The sequence below is a fragment of the Setaria viridis genome, chromosome 2 (genome assembly GCF_005286985.2).
Source record: "Setaria viridis chromosome 2, Setaria_viridis_v4.0, whole genome shotgun sequence".
Classification (NCBI taxonomy): domain Eukaryota; kingdom Viridiplantae; phylum Streptophyta; class Magnoliopsida; order Poales; family Poaceae; genus Setaria; species Setaria viridis.
The window spans coordinates 35,359,851-35,375,688 of NC_048264.2; the positions used below are offsets into that span (position 1 = coordinate 35,359,851).

General features: G+C 44.3%; 3 protein-coding genes across 3 annotated transcripts; 2 read left to right on the top strand and 1 right to left on the bottom strand.

Moving 5' to 3' along the window:
* The first annotated feature begins 99 nt into the window (after positions 1-99).
* LOC117844328 (uncharacterized) lies at positions 100-3,749 on the top strand. The gene is made up of 3 exons (XM_034725059.2): positions 100-722; positions 2,718-3,018; positions 3,099-3,749. Exons 1-3 carry the CDS (start codon positions 100-102, stop codon positions 3,693-3,695), a joined length of 1,521 nt encoding a protein of 506 aa, XP_034580950.1. The 3' UTR covers positions 3,696-3,749.
* Positions 3,750-9,397: 5,648 nt separating this feature from the next.
* LOC117844329 (serpin-Z6B) lies at positions 9,398-10,063 on the top strand. The gene has a single exon (XM_034725060.1). It carries the CDS (start codon positions 9,398-9,400, stop codon positions 10,061-10,063), a length of 666 nt encoding a protein of 221 aa, XP_034580951.1.
* A 527-nt stretch (positions 10,064-10,590) lies between these two features.
* LOC117843627 (uridine/cytidine kinase UKL1, chloroplastic) lies at positions 10,591-15,531 on the bottom strand. Its single transcript, XM_034724279.2, has 14 exons — positions 14,955-15,531; positions 14,753-14,844; positions 14,336-14,405; positions 14,114-14,232; positions 13,809-13,905; positions 13,617-13,696; positions 13,311-13,505; positions 13,134-13,217; positions 12,981-13,041; positions 12,360-12,420; positions 11,760-11,853; positions 11,593-11,665; positions 11,078-11,160; positions 10,591-10,987 (listed from the first exon to the last, which is right to left on the bottom strand). Exons 1-14 carry the CDS (start codon positions 15,196-15,198, stop codon positions 10,841-10,843), a joined length of 1,500 nt encoding a protein of 499 aa, XP_034580170.1. The 5' UTR covers positions 15,199-15,531; the 3' UTR covers positions 10,591-10,840.
* Between the last annotated feature and the right edge of the window lie 307 nt (positions 15,532-15,838).

Below are 15,838 nucleotides of genomic sequence, written 5' to 3' on the forward strand. Positions count from 1 at the left end.
GCCTCCTTTTCCTTTCTTCCTCTCGCGAACCGTTCCTTTCTTTCTTCTTCTGGTAGCGCCTCCTCCGGTCTGGTCTGGTCTGGTCTGGCGGCGGCCGGCATGGACCCTCCTCCGGCGGCGGGAAACTTGGATCCGGCGGTCGAAAGGGGTAGATCCGGTGGTGGGCTCCAGGATGCGCCTAGCGGAGGGGCCAACGGCGCGCCGTATGTGTCCGGCGGAGGGGCTGGCGGCGCCCCGTTCGTGTGGCTGGGAGGCCCGCCGACGGGTCCCCTGGGTGCCCTCCTGGCCGCCGCGGGAGTGCCTCCCGGCATGGTGGCGGGCGCATGGCCTGGAGGCGCAGCAACCGCGGCGGGCCAGCCACCGGCGCAGCAACCGGCCATCCCAGCCGCGGCGGGCCTGGCCGCCGGCGCGTGGCCCGGCATCCCCGGCGCATGGCCCGGCGTCCCCAGCGCCGCCATGCCTGCAAGCACAAGCACACCCGGAGGATGGCCGGAGTGGTGGGCTGGAGCAGCGGCGGCGGCTCTAGGGCCGGATTGGCTCCGTGCCGATCCTCAACTCGCTTCACAGGAGACAGCTTCACAGGAGGTTGGAGGCAATGACGAGCGGCTGCCGGTTCGGGGCTCCTCAACTCGCCGGCGAGGTACCCGCGCACCTAGGCCACCACCGGCGGCTAGGACAGCTACTGCTCCTGCATCTGTGGACGTCGACCTCACCGATCCAAGGTAAGAACTTTGCTAGCTCTCTGCAATCCTAAGACTTTAGGTAACCTGATGTGTCGGTCACCACTATGGATGGAGTGCTCTAGTAAAGTTTGTGGTGTTGATGTTCTCTTGTATTGTACACACTACACCCTTATATGTAGACATAGATTTGCTGTTCTTCTGGTGTTTAGGAAGAACATCAGTCTGCTAGGAAGAACTCCATGTTATCTAGGAAGCATGTTCCCCATCAGGCTGTTTGAAGTTAAATTCGTGCAAGTTGGGGAGAGGCCTTACCTCTGAATCCTAGTCTGTAGCTTTCACAATATTTTAGCTGTAACTCAATTGTTGATCTTTGAATGTGACAGAGAAGAACCAATTTTTCCTTTGACAAGTGCTTATCATGATACAACTCAATGGTGAAATTTCTGTAGTTGAGTAGAACCAATCTACTTTTTCTTAGTTACTAACAGGTTCTGAAAATTTCTGTAGAAATACAACTCAATTTTGTTACAAACAGGTTCTGAAAATTTTGTTAATCTTTTTATTTCTTCAAAGATTTGACTGTAGAGATGGCTGCTGTTGAAGCGATTTGATTTCTTCAAAGCTGATCGAGATGTTTGGAGCAGATATTATTCTTTAATATAAGTGTTTGTGCATGTCAGTGTTGTGCTGTAGCTAAGAGTATTTACGCTTTCTACACGTTTTAATTGTGGAAGAGGCGAAGAGCTCAAGTCATTATACTATGATTGTGTGTAGTTGTTACTGCTTAGAAGGCATCTTATGCCGAGAAATCCTCTGGTAATTCTTTATCTGAGTCCCAAACTCTGAAGATTTTTTGTCTAACACGTGATGAATGGACCTTGTGACCTGCTTTGCTTATTTTGATGCCGTTTTGTTTGCTTCATCTGATTGCTCTTGCATTCTTAAGCTTGTTCAGTAACTTGCTTCAGTGATAGCAACAGGAGCCACTATGGTCCAGTAACTTGTTCATCTTAAGCTTGCAGCTATGTCGTAACTTCCATTCTCAATATTGTTTAACATAGAGGTGATTTGGTGCTCTGCACTGCAATAGTGTTTTTATTTGCTCTTTTGTTCAGTGACCACGCTCTTTCGCTTGGCTGTGTAAATTAAGAGTATGCATGTGATCTTCCTGTCAGCAGGTTGTTGCCTGTGCCTTAATAGTTTATAGCGATGTAGTGCCAGCTCCCTGTTCATTTATAGGTTTACTCTATAGCAGGGCCATGTAATGCAATGCTAGTTTGTTATCACTGTGGCACGCAGTGGTTCATACTGAAAATCTAAAATTATTGGACGATCGTAGCGTTTGCCTTAATAGTTTATAGCGAGAGATCGAGTTGAGTTGGATATAGAGATATAGAGATATAGCAGTGGTTCCTAAACAATTATCCCAAATGAAAGATATAGAGATGACAGTTGACCATGAAAAGTTTAGTGCTGACTACATGCACGCTTGACTCTTTCGCTACTACACCAGTTGGACCGTGACTAGAAATGCTCTTGGCTTCCAAGCAACAGCCTAGAATACTCTGACTACATACGCTGTATGCCTGGCAACCACAATTACACCATGAGTATAGAAGCAGGAGGATAACAGACCGGTGTATGCCTGGCAACCAAAAATCGTACTTTAGAGAATTCTGTCATGCTTGATTCATTCCGTCAACCAGACCGGTGTATGCCTGGCAACCAGACCAGCTGTATGCCTGTCAACCAGACCAGCTGTATGTCTGTCATGCAAATTACGCTGTTATAGCTTTAGAGAATGTCAGGCCTGTGTGTTTTTGAATTCTGCAAATGATGTCATGACTGAGAATTCTGCAATATATTAGCTTAGCACCTGAGCATTTTGTTTTACCATTTATTCCTGTTAGTTCTGTTTTTTATTTTGTGCTGATCCTGAATATAAATTACTGCCATATATAGTTTCTGAATATATCCTATTGTTCCTGCTAACTATAAATGGGCACCACTGCTACTGTTTTTTATTGGCAACAGCTTGGCTGATTGGTGTGATGAGAACAATAGGATAGTTTGTGAGATTTTTGCTGATGAAGTTTTAAAAGGAAATAGATCAAGTACTCATTTGAGTAAGACCGGGTACAAGAATGTGATAGCAAGGTTTAAAGAGAGGACTGGGATTGAGTACACTAGAAAGCAATTCAAGAATAAATGGGATAAGTCGAAGCAAGATTATGGTATTTGGAAGCAGTTGAAAAATAAGGAGACTGGGATTGGATGGGATGAAACTGGGAAGAATATTGTAATGTCAGAGGCATGGTGGAAGAAAACAGCAAAAGTAAGTAGACAAGTTGCAGTTGTACCAGATTTTTCATTTACAATATGTAAAAATATTAATATCTAACTATTGCATTTCAGGATATAAAGGGCTCTACCAGATTCAAGCTGAAAGGACTACAAAATGAAGAACAACTAAGCATTATGTTTGAAGACCTCAGAAATACTGGTGATGAACATTGGTCCGCTTCTAGTGGTATAGCACCTTCTTCAGCAAACTTGTCTCGTGAAAGCTCTCCAATTCCTATTGATGATGAAGATGAAGCAGACAAAGTGGATTCGGACAGTGAGCCGGAGGAGGTGACACCTAGGAGTGTGCATGGTTCAAAGAGAGGTCGAGGGGCTAGTAACATCAAGGGAAAGAAACCCAAGACAAGTACAGGGCATTGGTTTCAGGAACAAATGGGCAAGATTGTGGAGATGAATGAGAGGACAACTGCATCTTGTGAATCTATTGCAAGGAGGGAGGATACATCTGGTTGTTCCATCCAGGATGTCATGGCTTTGGTCAAGAATTGTGGGGCTCTTCCCTCGACGAATGAACATTTTGTTGCATCTCTAGTTTTTACCAAGAGGGCTGAACGAGAGATGTTTATGACTTTGGATACACCTGAGGAGAGGTTTGATTGGCTGAAGAGGAAGTATGAATGGATGACTAGAAATGATGTGCCTAAGTAGTTTGTATCCTTTGGATTGGATTCTATTTCTATTTCTATGCTACTCTGAAATATGTATGCTTATGTATGCTACTTTGAATCTATATTCTATATATGCCTAAGTAGTTTGAGTGTTGTTACTTTGAATCTTATGTATGCTACTTTGAATCTATATTCTACTTTGCAATTCATGAGTGTTATTTATATCATGAACAGATCTGAATCTTCTGATGATGAGATGTCTGATCATGATGAATGGGTTAAAAACACTCTAGGATTGTTGCGGTCTGCTCAAAATTGTCAATTTGCCACTGCTCTTATTTCTTGCAAGTACTTCATGACTTACCATGACAAGAATGATGTTAGAATTCCGGCTCAAAGTGGATTCGGTTGGACAATGGAGAAGCTGAACACTCCAGGTGAAAGTCATAAGCAATTCCGAATGAATGCATCTCTATTTTACAAGTTGCATGATCTGTTAGTGGGTAACTATGGACTAAAATCATCTCTTCATATGAGTTCTATGGAATCATTGGCTATTTTCCTACTTGTGTGTGGGCATGGTACTTCTACCAGTGGTGTACATGGTATATTCAAGCACTCTGCAGAAACAATTAGTAGAAAATTTGAGGAGGTATTGATATGTATGGTGGCTATGAGTGCAGACTACATAAAGCCAATTGACCCTAATTTCTCTACTACACATCCTAGGATTAGTAATGATCGTAGGATGATGCCACACTTTAAAGATTGCATTGGAGCTTTGGATGGCACTCACATTTCAGCGACACCACGTCCTGAGGACCAGATTAGGTACATTGGTTGGAGTGGCAAAGCGACACAAAATGTTCTTGGTATTGTTGATTTCGACATGAGGTTCACTTATGCGTCTATTGGTCAGCCCGGGTCTATGCATGATACTAATGTTCTCTTCCATGCACTTCGACATGATCACTCTACCTTTCCACACCCCCCTCTAGGTATGTCGGATCACGTACCTTATCTTTTCTCATGTCTATACATGAATGCACGTGGCTCACAACCTTCATTTTTTTACATGTGTATTTAGGAAAGTATTATATGGTTGATGCCGGGTACCCAAATAGACCTGGATACTTGGCACCATACAAGGGTGAAAGGTATCATGTGCCAGATTGGAGGAGAGGTCCTGCTCCAAATGGTGAGCAAGAACATTTTAACCATTTGCATTCAAGTATTCGCAATGTGGTAGAGCGCTCTTTTGGTGTGTGGAAAATGAAGTGGAGAATCCTTCTCAAGATGCCGAGTTACCCAATGGAGAAGCAAATGATGATAGTTGCCGCAACCATGTGTCTCCATAACTTCATTCGTGAAAACCACACACAAGATAAGGATTTCCGCAAATGCGATCGGAATCCCGATTATATGCCCACAATACCTTCAAGATATAGGAAGCACTATGTCTCTCAAGATGCTGGAGATACATCCAACATGGAAACAGATGATCGGACCATGGATAAATTCCGAGATGATCTTGCTAGAGCAATCTTCCTTTCTAGATCATCTTGAGTATGTCAGTTAGCTATTATTAGCTTTTAGCTTATATGGTTGAATGGAAGCACAGGAGCCGTGAGTATTTATGAACCGTGACATCAGCTTAGCATATATTAGCTTAGCATATATGAACCGTGAGTATCTATTTTCATCTATTAAAAAAAATCCATATAGTTAAGGGCATCTATGACATTTGATTTATCAAAGCCATTCCTAAAAACACAGGAGAAGCCGTTTTGCCAAACACTTTTCAGAATGGCTTCAGCTTCACCAGAGAAGCTGTTTCACCAGAGCAGCCACAGCCGCAGCCGTTTCAGCCACAGCCACAGCCCTACCAAACAGGCCCTTACAAGATTGGCATATAACCGACAAGTATTATCTGTAATTGGAATAATTACAAGAAAAAGGAACAACAGCATGGTGGATGTAAAACCGCCTTATATATGCTGCAGTGTTGCAGGAGACAATCGCCGCTAACTGTTCGTTCGATAACGATTTGTTGTCAAATACTCGTTGACATCGCTGCTTCCACAAATTCCAGGCGGTATAGATGATTGCTTGTTGCTGACTGTCTGATGTTGGGTCGCTTGCCTGTAGCATTTGCTTCCACCATTGTCGAAGAGTTCTGCATCCCGCTAGGTTCACATTTTCACAAGTCGGGAGATTATGTCCGGATGCTATCGTGCTCCATGATGCTTGTGAATGGCAGGGTCGTCCCTGCCCGTGTGCAACCTGTGCACCCGTACAGGACCCCCAAAAGTGTGAGACGGTGGGGGCCTTCCAAAAAAAAAAATTTAGAAATAAAATCTTGAAAAACTACCAAAATCCTACTTCCTCCGTCCTAAAATAAGAGTACGTTTAGGATTTAAATTGTATCCCACAAAAAGTATCCATTTAGATTTCAGACCATTTAGTTAGGTTTATATGTACGCATACAGGCCGTTTGCGAGGTCATCCATTTAATTCATTGCACCCTTCTAGATGCCATGCTAGTTTTATTGGCCGCTAATCATTTTTCAATATGTTTGATACTTACTAATTGTTCATGAAAAATGCAAAGGTTCAAGTATCAAATACCTTTAATTAGGGTATATGGGTCATTATGTCGGAGAAATGCTAAAATGACACTTATTTTGGGACGGAGAGAGTACCCATACACGTCCTTTACGAGGTCATCTATTTATTTCATTGCACTCTCCTAGGTGCCATGCACTAGTTTTACTAGCCGCTATCATTTTCAGAGATGCTTGATACTTATTAATTGTTCATGGGAAATGAAAAGGTTCAAGTATCACACACCTTTAATTAATATATGCATCTTTTCTCAATTCTACATTAGTATGTCAGAGAAACGGAGGGAGTAGGTGTCAAGCGGGTTCACTATAATATTAATATGTTTATCGGTTAGAATTTTGTTTAACAAAAACTTTATAAAGGCCAAGGATCTATTATTACTCACAATAATATAATATCTACTATATATTATTTATAGTCTAAATGTTAGGATGGTACATTACGAGTCTAGATTGAATGTAAATCATGTTTTGTTTTGTCGGGTCTATTGTATGGTGAGTCGTATTAACAAAGAGGTAATAGTTGGTCCGGACTGCATGGTGAGGAGGGGCATATGCCCCATGCTCACCTATATCCAGATTGTTCTCTTGTTTGTATTTGGTACTATTATCTTACTATAATACTTCCTTATCTAAAAACTGCTTGGTAGAATATTGAGGTAATAGGATTTGTTGAGATTATGAAAGTCAATTACGCTGGGAGTCACGTGATCGATATAATGATCACCACACTGGGGGATCAGACAAAGTACCAACGAAATTGTGAGAATTTTACACAATTGTATAATGTCATTGTCTGATACATCATACATCTACTTTTACTCCCTGCATATGCAATTTCTACTTTTACCCCCTATTATAATAGCGATTAATCAATGCTTTTCTTATCATCATAATAATAGTAAGTGATGCCATCAAAGTATTTTTATGTTTGAATTCAAATAAAGTTGCAGTACAATAAAATAAAAAATATTGTGTTGTATATGAGATTGCAGTATGTAATAATGTATATGAGAATGATGAATACTAGAAATGGTACTCAGAACTACCAAAAACAGAACTAGTCATCAACCTTGACAGAATTACATAGATTCAGGGGGGCTTTTCTTATCAGTGTGCAGCCATGTGCCGAAGTTTCAGAGCCCTCCAACCATGCCATGCCTTTACAATCCTTCTGGCCTGTCAACAACGTCGAGCGCATCATAGACTTTGGCCCTTGCTTCCTCAGTGTTCTTGCCCTTTGCAGTGACTCCAAGCACGTGTCCTAAAGCCGCTACAAATTTTCCATCTGTATCAAAGGCAGTTCCTTCATGGAATATCTTTACTGTAGGAGAAATATGCTCAGCTTCATCAAGATTTAATTACAGTCCCCTTCTTGTAAGCCCAAGGATACCACCATTACCATCTCAGGCGATCAGGTTAGTGAAACCTCGCTTAGTTCTGCCCCAACAAGCAGCAAGCAGAACCTGTGCTAAGTTGGACTCATCAGAACAAGGACACCAGGTGGCAGAAGCTCATGCCTGCTAGCTCGTGGGGTAGAGCTTCTAGACTGGTAGTTGCAAGGTCAGAAGTTGGTCACTAAAAAAATTCGAAAATCTTTTGACACTTTAGTCATGCTTATCGTTTGGAAGCTATGGCTGCAAAGGAACGATAGATCAGTGTTTAGAGGTAAGGTGCATGACAGCAGTAGCAGGTGTGATCAAGGGAGTGACGAGGAGGCAAGACGTTGGATCACGAGGAGCTTGGTAGACTTACGTTTTTTATTTTGGACTTGCTCGGCTGCGCTACTTTCGGTTGGCTGCACAAGTCGCTTGGCTGTGTTGGATTGCAGCGCAAGCAGGGTAATGGAACAGCACTGGCATGCAGCAGCTGCTATATAGCCTGAATGCTTGTTGCTGCAGCAGAAGCTGCAGCGCTGTGCAGCCGAACGCTTCGTTTGTCAGATGGCTAGTTTTTCTTTGTTCTTAATCCAAGCCTGTTTTCTTTGTTATTTTTTAATTTTCCATTTCAGTTGGGTGTGAGGTCGAATGTGTGTTGTAATATTCTTACTCCTTTTAACGGGAAAATGCAAGTTCTAAAAAATGATTGCTTGGAAATGTGGGTGGGAACGGATCGCACAATCGTTTGGATGTTACGTAGCCATACACTACCCATCATTTTTTTTGTTGGTAAGTAATAATCCTCGCTCGCTTCGATGGATTTGTTTCTGATCCCGTGCATATTGAGCGCTCAAATCCAAATCTTTTCCCGAGAGACTGCCGGGGGAAATACAATCCCTACTTGCCGTCCATCATCCATCGTCCATTCCATAATTTATACAAGAAATTAAATCTTCAATAGAGGCAGGGGACGTAACTTACTCTGTACAGCCTGCAGCTCGCGGTAGCAAACGCCATGGGCGCGGCGGCGGCGGTGGCAGCACGGCGGTGCGACACTTCCGGCCTGACAGCGCTGTCCCACCGCCTCATGAAGCAACTCTCGGCCACCAACCGTGCGAGCAACGTCGTCGTCTCGCCTCTGTGCATCCACTCCGCGCTCTCCCTGCTGGCCTACGGCGCCCGGGGCAGCACCCTCAGCGAGATCCTCGGCGTCGTCGGCGCGAGCTGCCGCGAGTGCCTCGCGCGGGACGCCCGCGCCATGGCGCTGCGCGTCCTCCCGGCGGCCCGTGGCATGGCGGCCCGCAGCTGACGCACGCGTTCGGCCTGTGGCACACGACGCCACGCGGACCCTGAAGCCCGCCTGCCGCGACGCCGCCTGGGGTTGCCTCGACACTGAGATTGGCGCCCTCGACTTCCTCAACAGGGTCAGTTTGCAATACGATCAGATCTGTGCGTCTGTCCAGCCGTAGTGATTTTCATGAGTGCTTCCGGTTTCGTTTCCATCGTGCAGCCGGAAGAAGCATGGTGGCATATCAACTCGCGCATGAAGGTGTCGATCAAGGCGTGCACCTTGCCAGGATCGTTCATGACCCGAGGATCGGTGAGCGAGGGCACGCGCCTCGTGCACACCAGCCTCATCCACTTCGGAGGCGACTGGCGCACGCCGTTCAGCAGCTCGATGAACGAGGTGTCCAAGTTCCACCCGCCTCGACGGCAGCGCCGCCGTGGACGCCGAGTTCATGCGCAGCTCCCAGGACCAGTACGTCGCCGAGCACGACGGGTTCAAGGTGCTCAGGATGCCGTACACGGTGCCGGACCCGTACCACGGCATCCTGTCCAGCGTAAGAGCCCAAATCGTTTACACCGAGGCGGAGTCATGGGATGTGACCCCGCTCCCGTACCCTCAGTTCTCCCTGTGCATCTTCCTCCCGGATGCGCGCGACGGCCTCTGGAGCCTCGAGGACAAGGTCCTGTCCGAGATGGGCTCCATCCACGAGCATCTCCTTCTCCCCAGGAATCGCGTTGGGGTCGGCAGGTTCCAGGTACCCAAGCTCAAGATGTGCATGTCCGATGGCACCAGTATAAAGACTGTCCTCCAGGGTCTTGGGATCAGAGCTCTCTTCTCGGAAGAAGCTGACATGACGAACATGCTGGAGCATGGCGGAACAGGCGAGCCCTTTTTTGTGAATGACGTAGTGCACAAAGCCATCTTCCGGGTGGATGAGGGAGATCAGAGTAGCGAGGTGACGACGACGGATTCTGCTGCTCGCGGTGGGTGCCTTCGGCTGGAGCGTCAGCCGGTGGACTTCGTTGCGGATCATCCGTTTGCGTTCTTTGTGGTGGAAGAAGTGACTGGTGCGATCCTTCTCGCAGGGCACGTACTTGATCCTACACAAGTAATTTGAGGGGTAAGTTTATAATGATTTGTGCGAACAACACTGCCGATTTGTTGAATAATCTCTGCTTCACGCTACCATATTTTGATCGGTTTGGCTATATGAGTAGAGTTTTCCTCCGATGGTCTTTTTAATGAAAAACTGCACGGCTTTTGAACAATGCCTTCATATTCATGGTCATATATCCCATTGTTCCTACCTCCTTCACGGAACACTTGCTTATGAACGAGCGCAGGGACATGAAGATCAAACATAAGCCTCGGTCACTTGCTTTGCTTTTTTTTATTCCCTGTTGTCCGGGCTGGATACAAACATAACAGAATGTCTCCTACCTCCGTGTGACGTATTGTGCTTGTGCCTCTCTGTTTGCTCCATTATAACTCGCCCAGCACGTCAAAGTTGGACGCCAACGTATTGGACCCAGACTCGGAGGTTTGCGACAATCGACAGCGGACATTGGAGTTTTAATGCGCTTTGTACATTTTGATCCACTCACAGCAACAAGGCCTCAAAAAAAAAATATTCACAAGAGCAAGAACATCGAATCGGAAGAACGCTTATTTAAAACATCAGGTATTGATTAAAGCATCTAATGCACACCCGCACAAGGCTACAAATGTACACCATAGAGTTTACAAACGATTCTCTCGGATTTCCCCTCTGTCCAACTTATGCAGGAGGTTGTACCACTACTAAACACAACTACAGCCTTCCACAGTAAACATTACGACCAATGTATCATCCCTCTCCGGGGATCAAGGGAGATTTCGATGGTGGCATGAGGCATCAATTGTCTGTGCCAAAGTAGCGATCCCCATACTCTCCCAGTCCAGGGATGACCCTGAATTCCTCGTTCAGACCATAATCGATCTCTGATGTTACGATCTTCAGCAACGGGAATCGCTTGCAAACGCATTGAATCCCTTCAGGAGCCTGCATCCAAAAAAAAAAAAAGATGTGGCAGGCGTTATGCAACTTGAAGAAAGAGACATCAAGAGCCGTTCGCTGTGCAAAGAGATATACCGAGATGAGATTTAGGAAAATGATTCGGTCCTCAGGAACACCTTTTCTTATAAGAAGGTCAATAGCTTGATTTGCCGAATTGCCTACAAAACAACAAAGTAGCTCATCAATAGTGGGTAAAGTGAGATGAACTTCTGCTATTTGCTGATAGCCCGATATATACAAAGAACTCATTATCAAGCACATTTCTTAAGGTAGGGCCACACTTTATTTATTCAGGACACAGTACAAAGAATGACCAGTTTATTCACCACGGCATCAGATTTTACAAAGTTGAGAGCATGTCCTAACAGATATGCTAATAAACAAGATTCTCGGTTCATTGATTGTACATCTGTGACTGCAAGATTAATTATCCTTGAATGATATTGTATCATGATAACTCACAGTGCAAATGATTTTTACATGCACATGCGAAATTTCAAGGAATTTTCATTTTTACTGTTACAACCTAAATCAGATTCCTTCAGTTTGAACAGACAATGAGCAGAAACAGAATAGCAGGCAGAACTGACCTGTACCAAGCACTGGATCCAAAAGTAGAACATGCCGTTCAGCAATATCCATTGGAAGTTTGTGATATACGAGCTAGATGCAGAAAGTGTTGCAGTTATTCATGGGGACAAATTTGATCAATCCAAAGTTATTTTTAGAAATCATATCATGGAATCTGAATGCTTACCTGCTGTCCGTTGTCTCCAACACGATGTATTAGAATTTTTCCAATTTTTATTCCTTTACAGCAAGCACGCAATGCATTCTCCATGCTCTCACCACTGCAATGAAATGACGTATAAACAGAACTCATTACTCTATAACTCTATTAATACATTAAAAATGTGCACAAGATCAACTGCAAAAATGCATACATCCAAAGGGTAAATTAGGGAACTAATACATGCAACGGACAATGTCATGACATTACAGGTTGATTGCACACAAATGTGAACGTATTAAGCACCATGCGGTCATAAAGATTCATGATGGTAAAGTATGAAACCTACAAGGAAAGGAGTAAACAAGAGGATAATGCGTACATAAGTACTTAAGGAGTCTGGTTAACAATAGTATGTTTCAACAGCATGGCGAATACTGAAAGCAAAAGGTTCTACATGCCACGACAATACAAAGCTCTATGCATAACAATTACTGCTGCGCATGATTGTTTAACATATATTATGTGCCATGGTAGGGTATGTGTCCAACTGCCTATCACTAAGTTCCCCGCTTCTGAAAATGTTTGTACTTGTTTATTGGGGTTGACAGTAGCTTTTTTGCTTACCTTCGCACAATAGACACTCCACAGAGCTTCTTGCAGAAATCGACTCCCATATAAACAGATCCTGAACCAAACAGATGTGGCATGAGATGATGTTCAGTCAAGAAAATGTATTTTTATTACCCAAAGTAAATATACACCTAGCAAAATTTTGACGAAAAGACAAAGTTGTCTGATATGAAAAGGACCATCAACAATCTTTTTAGTTTGGTTCCCAAAGAAACTTCAGACATACAAAATCAAATCTTTTCTGAACCAATTTTATAGCCAACCACAAATTGCCACTTCAAAGCATAATAATATCATCAGCAGTACGAAAAGTCAGCTAGCTATGTAACAATGTGGCACATCAGTCACACTTACACAAATTAGTTACCGTATTAACAATGGGTAATTAATCTGGTAATATCTTGTTAAGGTGGCTGAGTCTTTCGAAACTAATGGTAGACTGTTTTAGCAACTAAGATGTCATACAGTATCAAAGTATTCTAAATAGTTACATAAGATGTTTGTGGAGAACCCAAATCTAAAAGTCAAACATTCTGGATGGGACAAGATGGGAACATAAATAAATAAGGTGACAACTAAGTGGAAGCAAGATATATGGTGCCACTTGCAAAATACCTGTTGGAGTAATAACCTGCTTTTCTGTAAATGGCAAATGCCCCAGACCATGCTCTACTACCTGACATGGCAAATTTCATACATGAGTTAAATGAATTAACTCAGCCATGAAACTAAAGAAGGGAAATAAAGGCTATGAAAATATAGTAGTACCAAACGAATCAACCGATCTGAATAAAAAACAAAGTCAGGTGTAGTGATGTCCCTATCACGAATAAGAGTGTGCATTCCTCGGATCTGTCAAAATTGATTATAAAAGGAAAAGGGAATTATGAAATCAGAAAAATAACAGTGTTAATTTAAAAGATTTGTAAGGATTAGTAGCTTTACCTGAAAAGTTGATTGAACTACATGAACATTAGGATAGATTTTGCACAAGTCATGCTGACCAAGCTTTGTACAGATATGTTGAACAATTAGATCAACTGCTACATGGTTATCACCTCCTCGTGGAATAATCACGTCAGCATACTTCTTTGAAGGAAGAACAAAATCATCGAATGCTGGCTTCACAAATCTTCCATACTACACATGGCAGAAGAATTTTGTGTTATAATACAGTAATTTATACATTAAAAAAGGAAACATGGAGTGGGCATAAAGATAAACCACAAGGTTATAAAATATGTGAATCACCTGGTCAAGCACCGAGCTAATATCTCTACCTCTTTCAACTGTATCACGCCTGATTCTTCGAGCGAGCCTAATATCAGCATCTGATGGGTGCATCATGGAACCAAAAAAGAAACAAACAAAATTTCAGCTAATACTAGAAGAACCTAATAAATGCTACAGCAAACCAAAATAACAGTAGCAAAGAGGAGAAACCTGTGTCCACAAAAATTTTCATGTCCATCAGGTTGCGAACTCTCTGATCATGAAAGACTAAAATTCCCTCCAAAATGATGACATCTGATGCATTGACCTGACAAAATGAAATTAGACCACCAATAGTTAGGAAAAACGTTGTGAAGCATATCAGGTTACACGAGTTTGGCACTTTTCAACACAGAAATAGGAAATAAAAGGAAACAAAAGATCTCTCAAGTTATTCAAAAGGCCAATGTCATGAACTCGAACTCACAAAGGAAAGGCAACTTTATCATGCTGGCAGGTTTACAAGTAATTGCTACCTTCCTAAAGGTTTCAGAGCACCGTCGGTGCTTCTTGAAATCATATATAGGAACATTTACAGGCTGAGCACGTTTCAGCTGTCCCATGCATTCCAGAAGTTGTTCTGTATCAAATGCATCTGCAAGAAAAGAATACAGTTATCTCACATTTCAACAAAAGAATAGTCAATTAGCGCTCTATCACTACCACAGGTAGGATATTCCAAATGGCAAATGAAGTACCAGGGTGATCAAAATTGTAGTCTTGGGCATGTGCAGATTCTTCAGCAGTTAGGCCACGATAGAACGAATCCTGCAAAATTACAAGCCCAAAATGAGATCAAGCTTCTTCAGAAGTCAAACCTAGTTCACAGTAGCTATTCTGACCAATGTGATTCCACAAGGTAGTTAATATGGAAGAGTGCACGAACTTGCTAAGCATTGGCATACAGATTCACAGAAATCTCAGCTTTCATATCTAAGTAAATGACTACGCTACTATCCCTGATCTCCAAACTGGATAAACTGCATAGCTTGGACACACTATACAAAACCAATAAACTACAGAGCAAAATGTATAACAAGACAAAGCAGTAGCAGCCGGTGAAGCTCTCGAACCAAAATGAATCCAGCCGCAGAAGCAGCAGTGACAACACTGACCTGGTTCACGAGCACGACGCGGTGGTCGTGCAGCTGCTGGATGATCATGTCGCACACCGTCGTCTTCCCCGACGCCGTTCCTCCCGAAACCCCTTGAGAGAAAAAAAAATCAAGCGGAAATTCACAAACAGGACCACCAGAATGAGGAGCGGCCACTCGTAAAGCACGGGAAAGGGGGTTGGGGACCGGAAGAGCGACCTACCGATGACGAAGGGCTGCCGAGCGGCGGGAGGGGAGGCGAGCTCCACCGCCGCGGCGGCCGCAGTGCCGTTGGCGTAGACGGTGCCGTTGGAATGGGCAGCGGCTGCGGCGCCGGGGGAGGCCCTGGCGGAGGAAGGGGAGGATGGGGCGGAGGGGGAGGAGAGGCGGAGCGCCTCGAGGCGGAGGCCGCTGAAGTGCGCCCCCACCGCCGCCTCCATGACGTCGTCGACCGCCTTCTCCGGCATCTCGCCCCCCGCGCCGCCGGCCGATCGGGATTCGGGATGGGTGATTCGCGGGTTTCAGTCGGTCGGTGGGGCTCTTTTTTCCTGGTGGGCTTGGAATGAACGCGGGCCGCGCTGCCGGATGAGGGCAACGGTGCAGGGAGGCTGGGAATTTGGGAAGTGCACGTTGTTCAGTGGACGAGGAACATGATGCGCAGGGGAGGCACACCGCACGTCCGCACACCGCCGGCACAGGGCAAGATGCGTTCGGTTTCGCCTGTCTGCTACGGCAGGTTCTCCTGCTCTGTTCCCTTTGGCTAGTTGCAAACTGGATCAGGACGAGCACTGTCACCATGCATTGTCTTGGGCGCCTGGATCAAATGACTATCAGCATTCAGTGGTTCAGACTTTCTTCTTTTTCTTGAGGAGAAGTGGTTCAGACTTTCTGTACCGTATACATGCTCAAGCGAATTGATCAGATGGCCGGTAGCCTATCAACATCCTAAACTAACGTTGATTTTGACTTGTTCCTGAAGCACAATGTGCGCGTGCTTCTTATAGTTCTTATTTCTTAATGTCCTCGTGTTTGCTAGTGAGGAAGGAGCAATGCACAAGTCTTGTGCTAAATGAGAAACGGCACTGCTAGCGTCCGGACGTTCGATGG

Excerpts from the sequence above, each read along its gene's own strand:
- LOC117844329 (XM_034725060.1), top strand. The coding sequence starts at position 9,398 with ATGCGCAGCTCCCAGGACCAGTACGTCGCCGAGCACGACGGGTTCAAG.
- LOC117843627 (XM_034724279.2), bottom strand. The coding sequence starts at position 15,198 with ATGCCGGAGAAGGCGGTCGACGACGTCATGGAGGCGGCGGTGGGGGCG. Across the intron at positions 14,406-14,752 it reads GCGTCGTGCTCGTGAACCAG|GATTCGTTCTATCGTGGCCT; the intron begins GTCAGTGTTGTC and ends GTAATTTTGCAG. Across the intron at positions 12,421-12,980 it reads GCAGGTTATTACTCCAACAG|GATCTGTTTATATGGGAGTC; the intron begins GTATTTTGCAAG and ends TGTTTGGTTCAG.
- LOC117844328 (XM_034725059.2), top strand. The coding sequence starts at position 100 with ATGGACCCTCCTCCGGCGGCGGGAAACTTGGATCCGGCGGTCGAAAGG. Across the intron at positions 723-2,717 it reads GTCGACCTCACCGATCCAAG|CTTGGCTGATTGGTGTGATG; the intron begins GTAAGAACTTTG and ends TATTGGCAACAG. Across the intron at positions 3,019-3,098 it reads GGTGGAAGAAAACAGCAAAA|GATATAAAGGGCTCTACCAG; the intron begins GTAAGTAGACAA and ends ATTGCATTTCAG.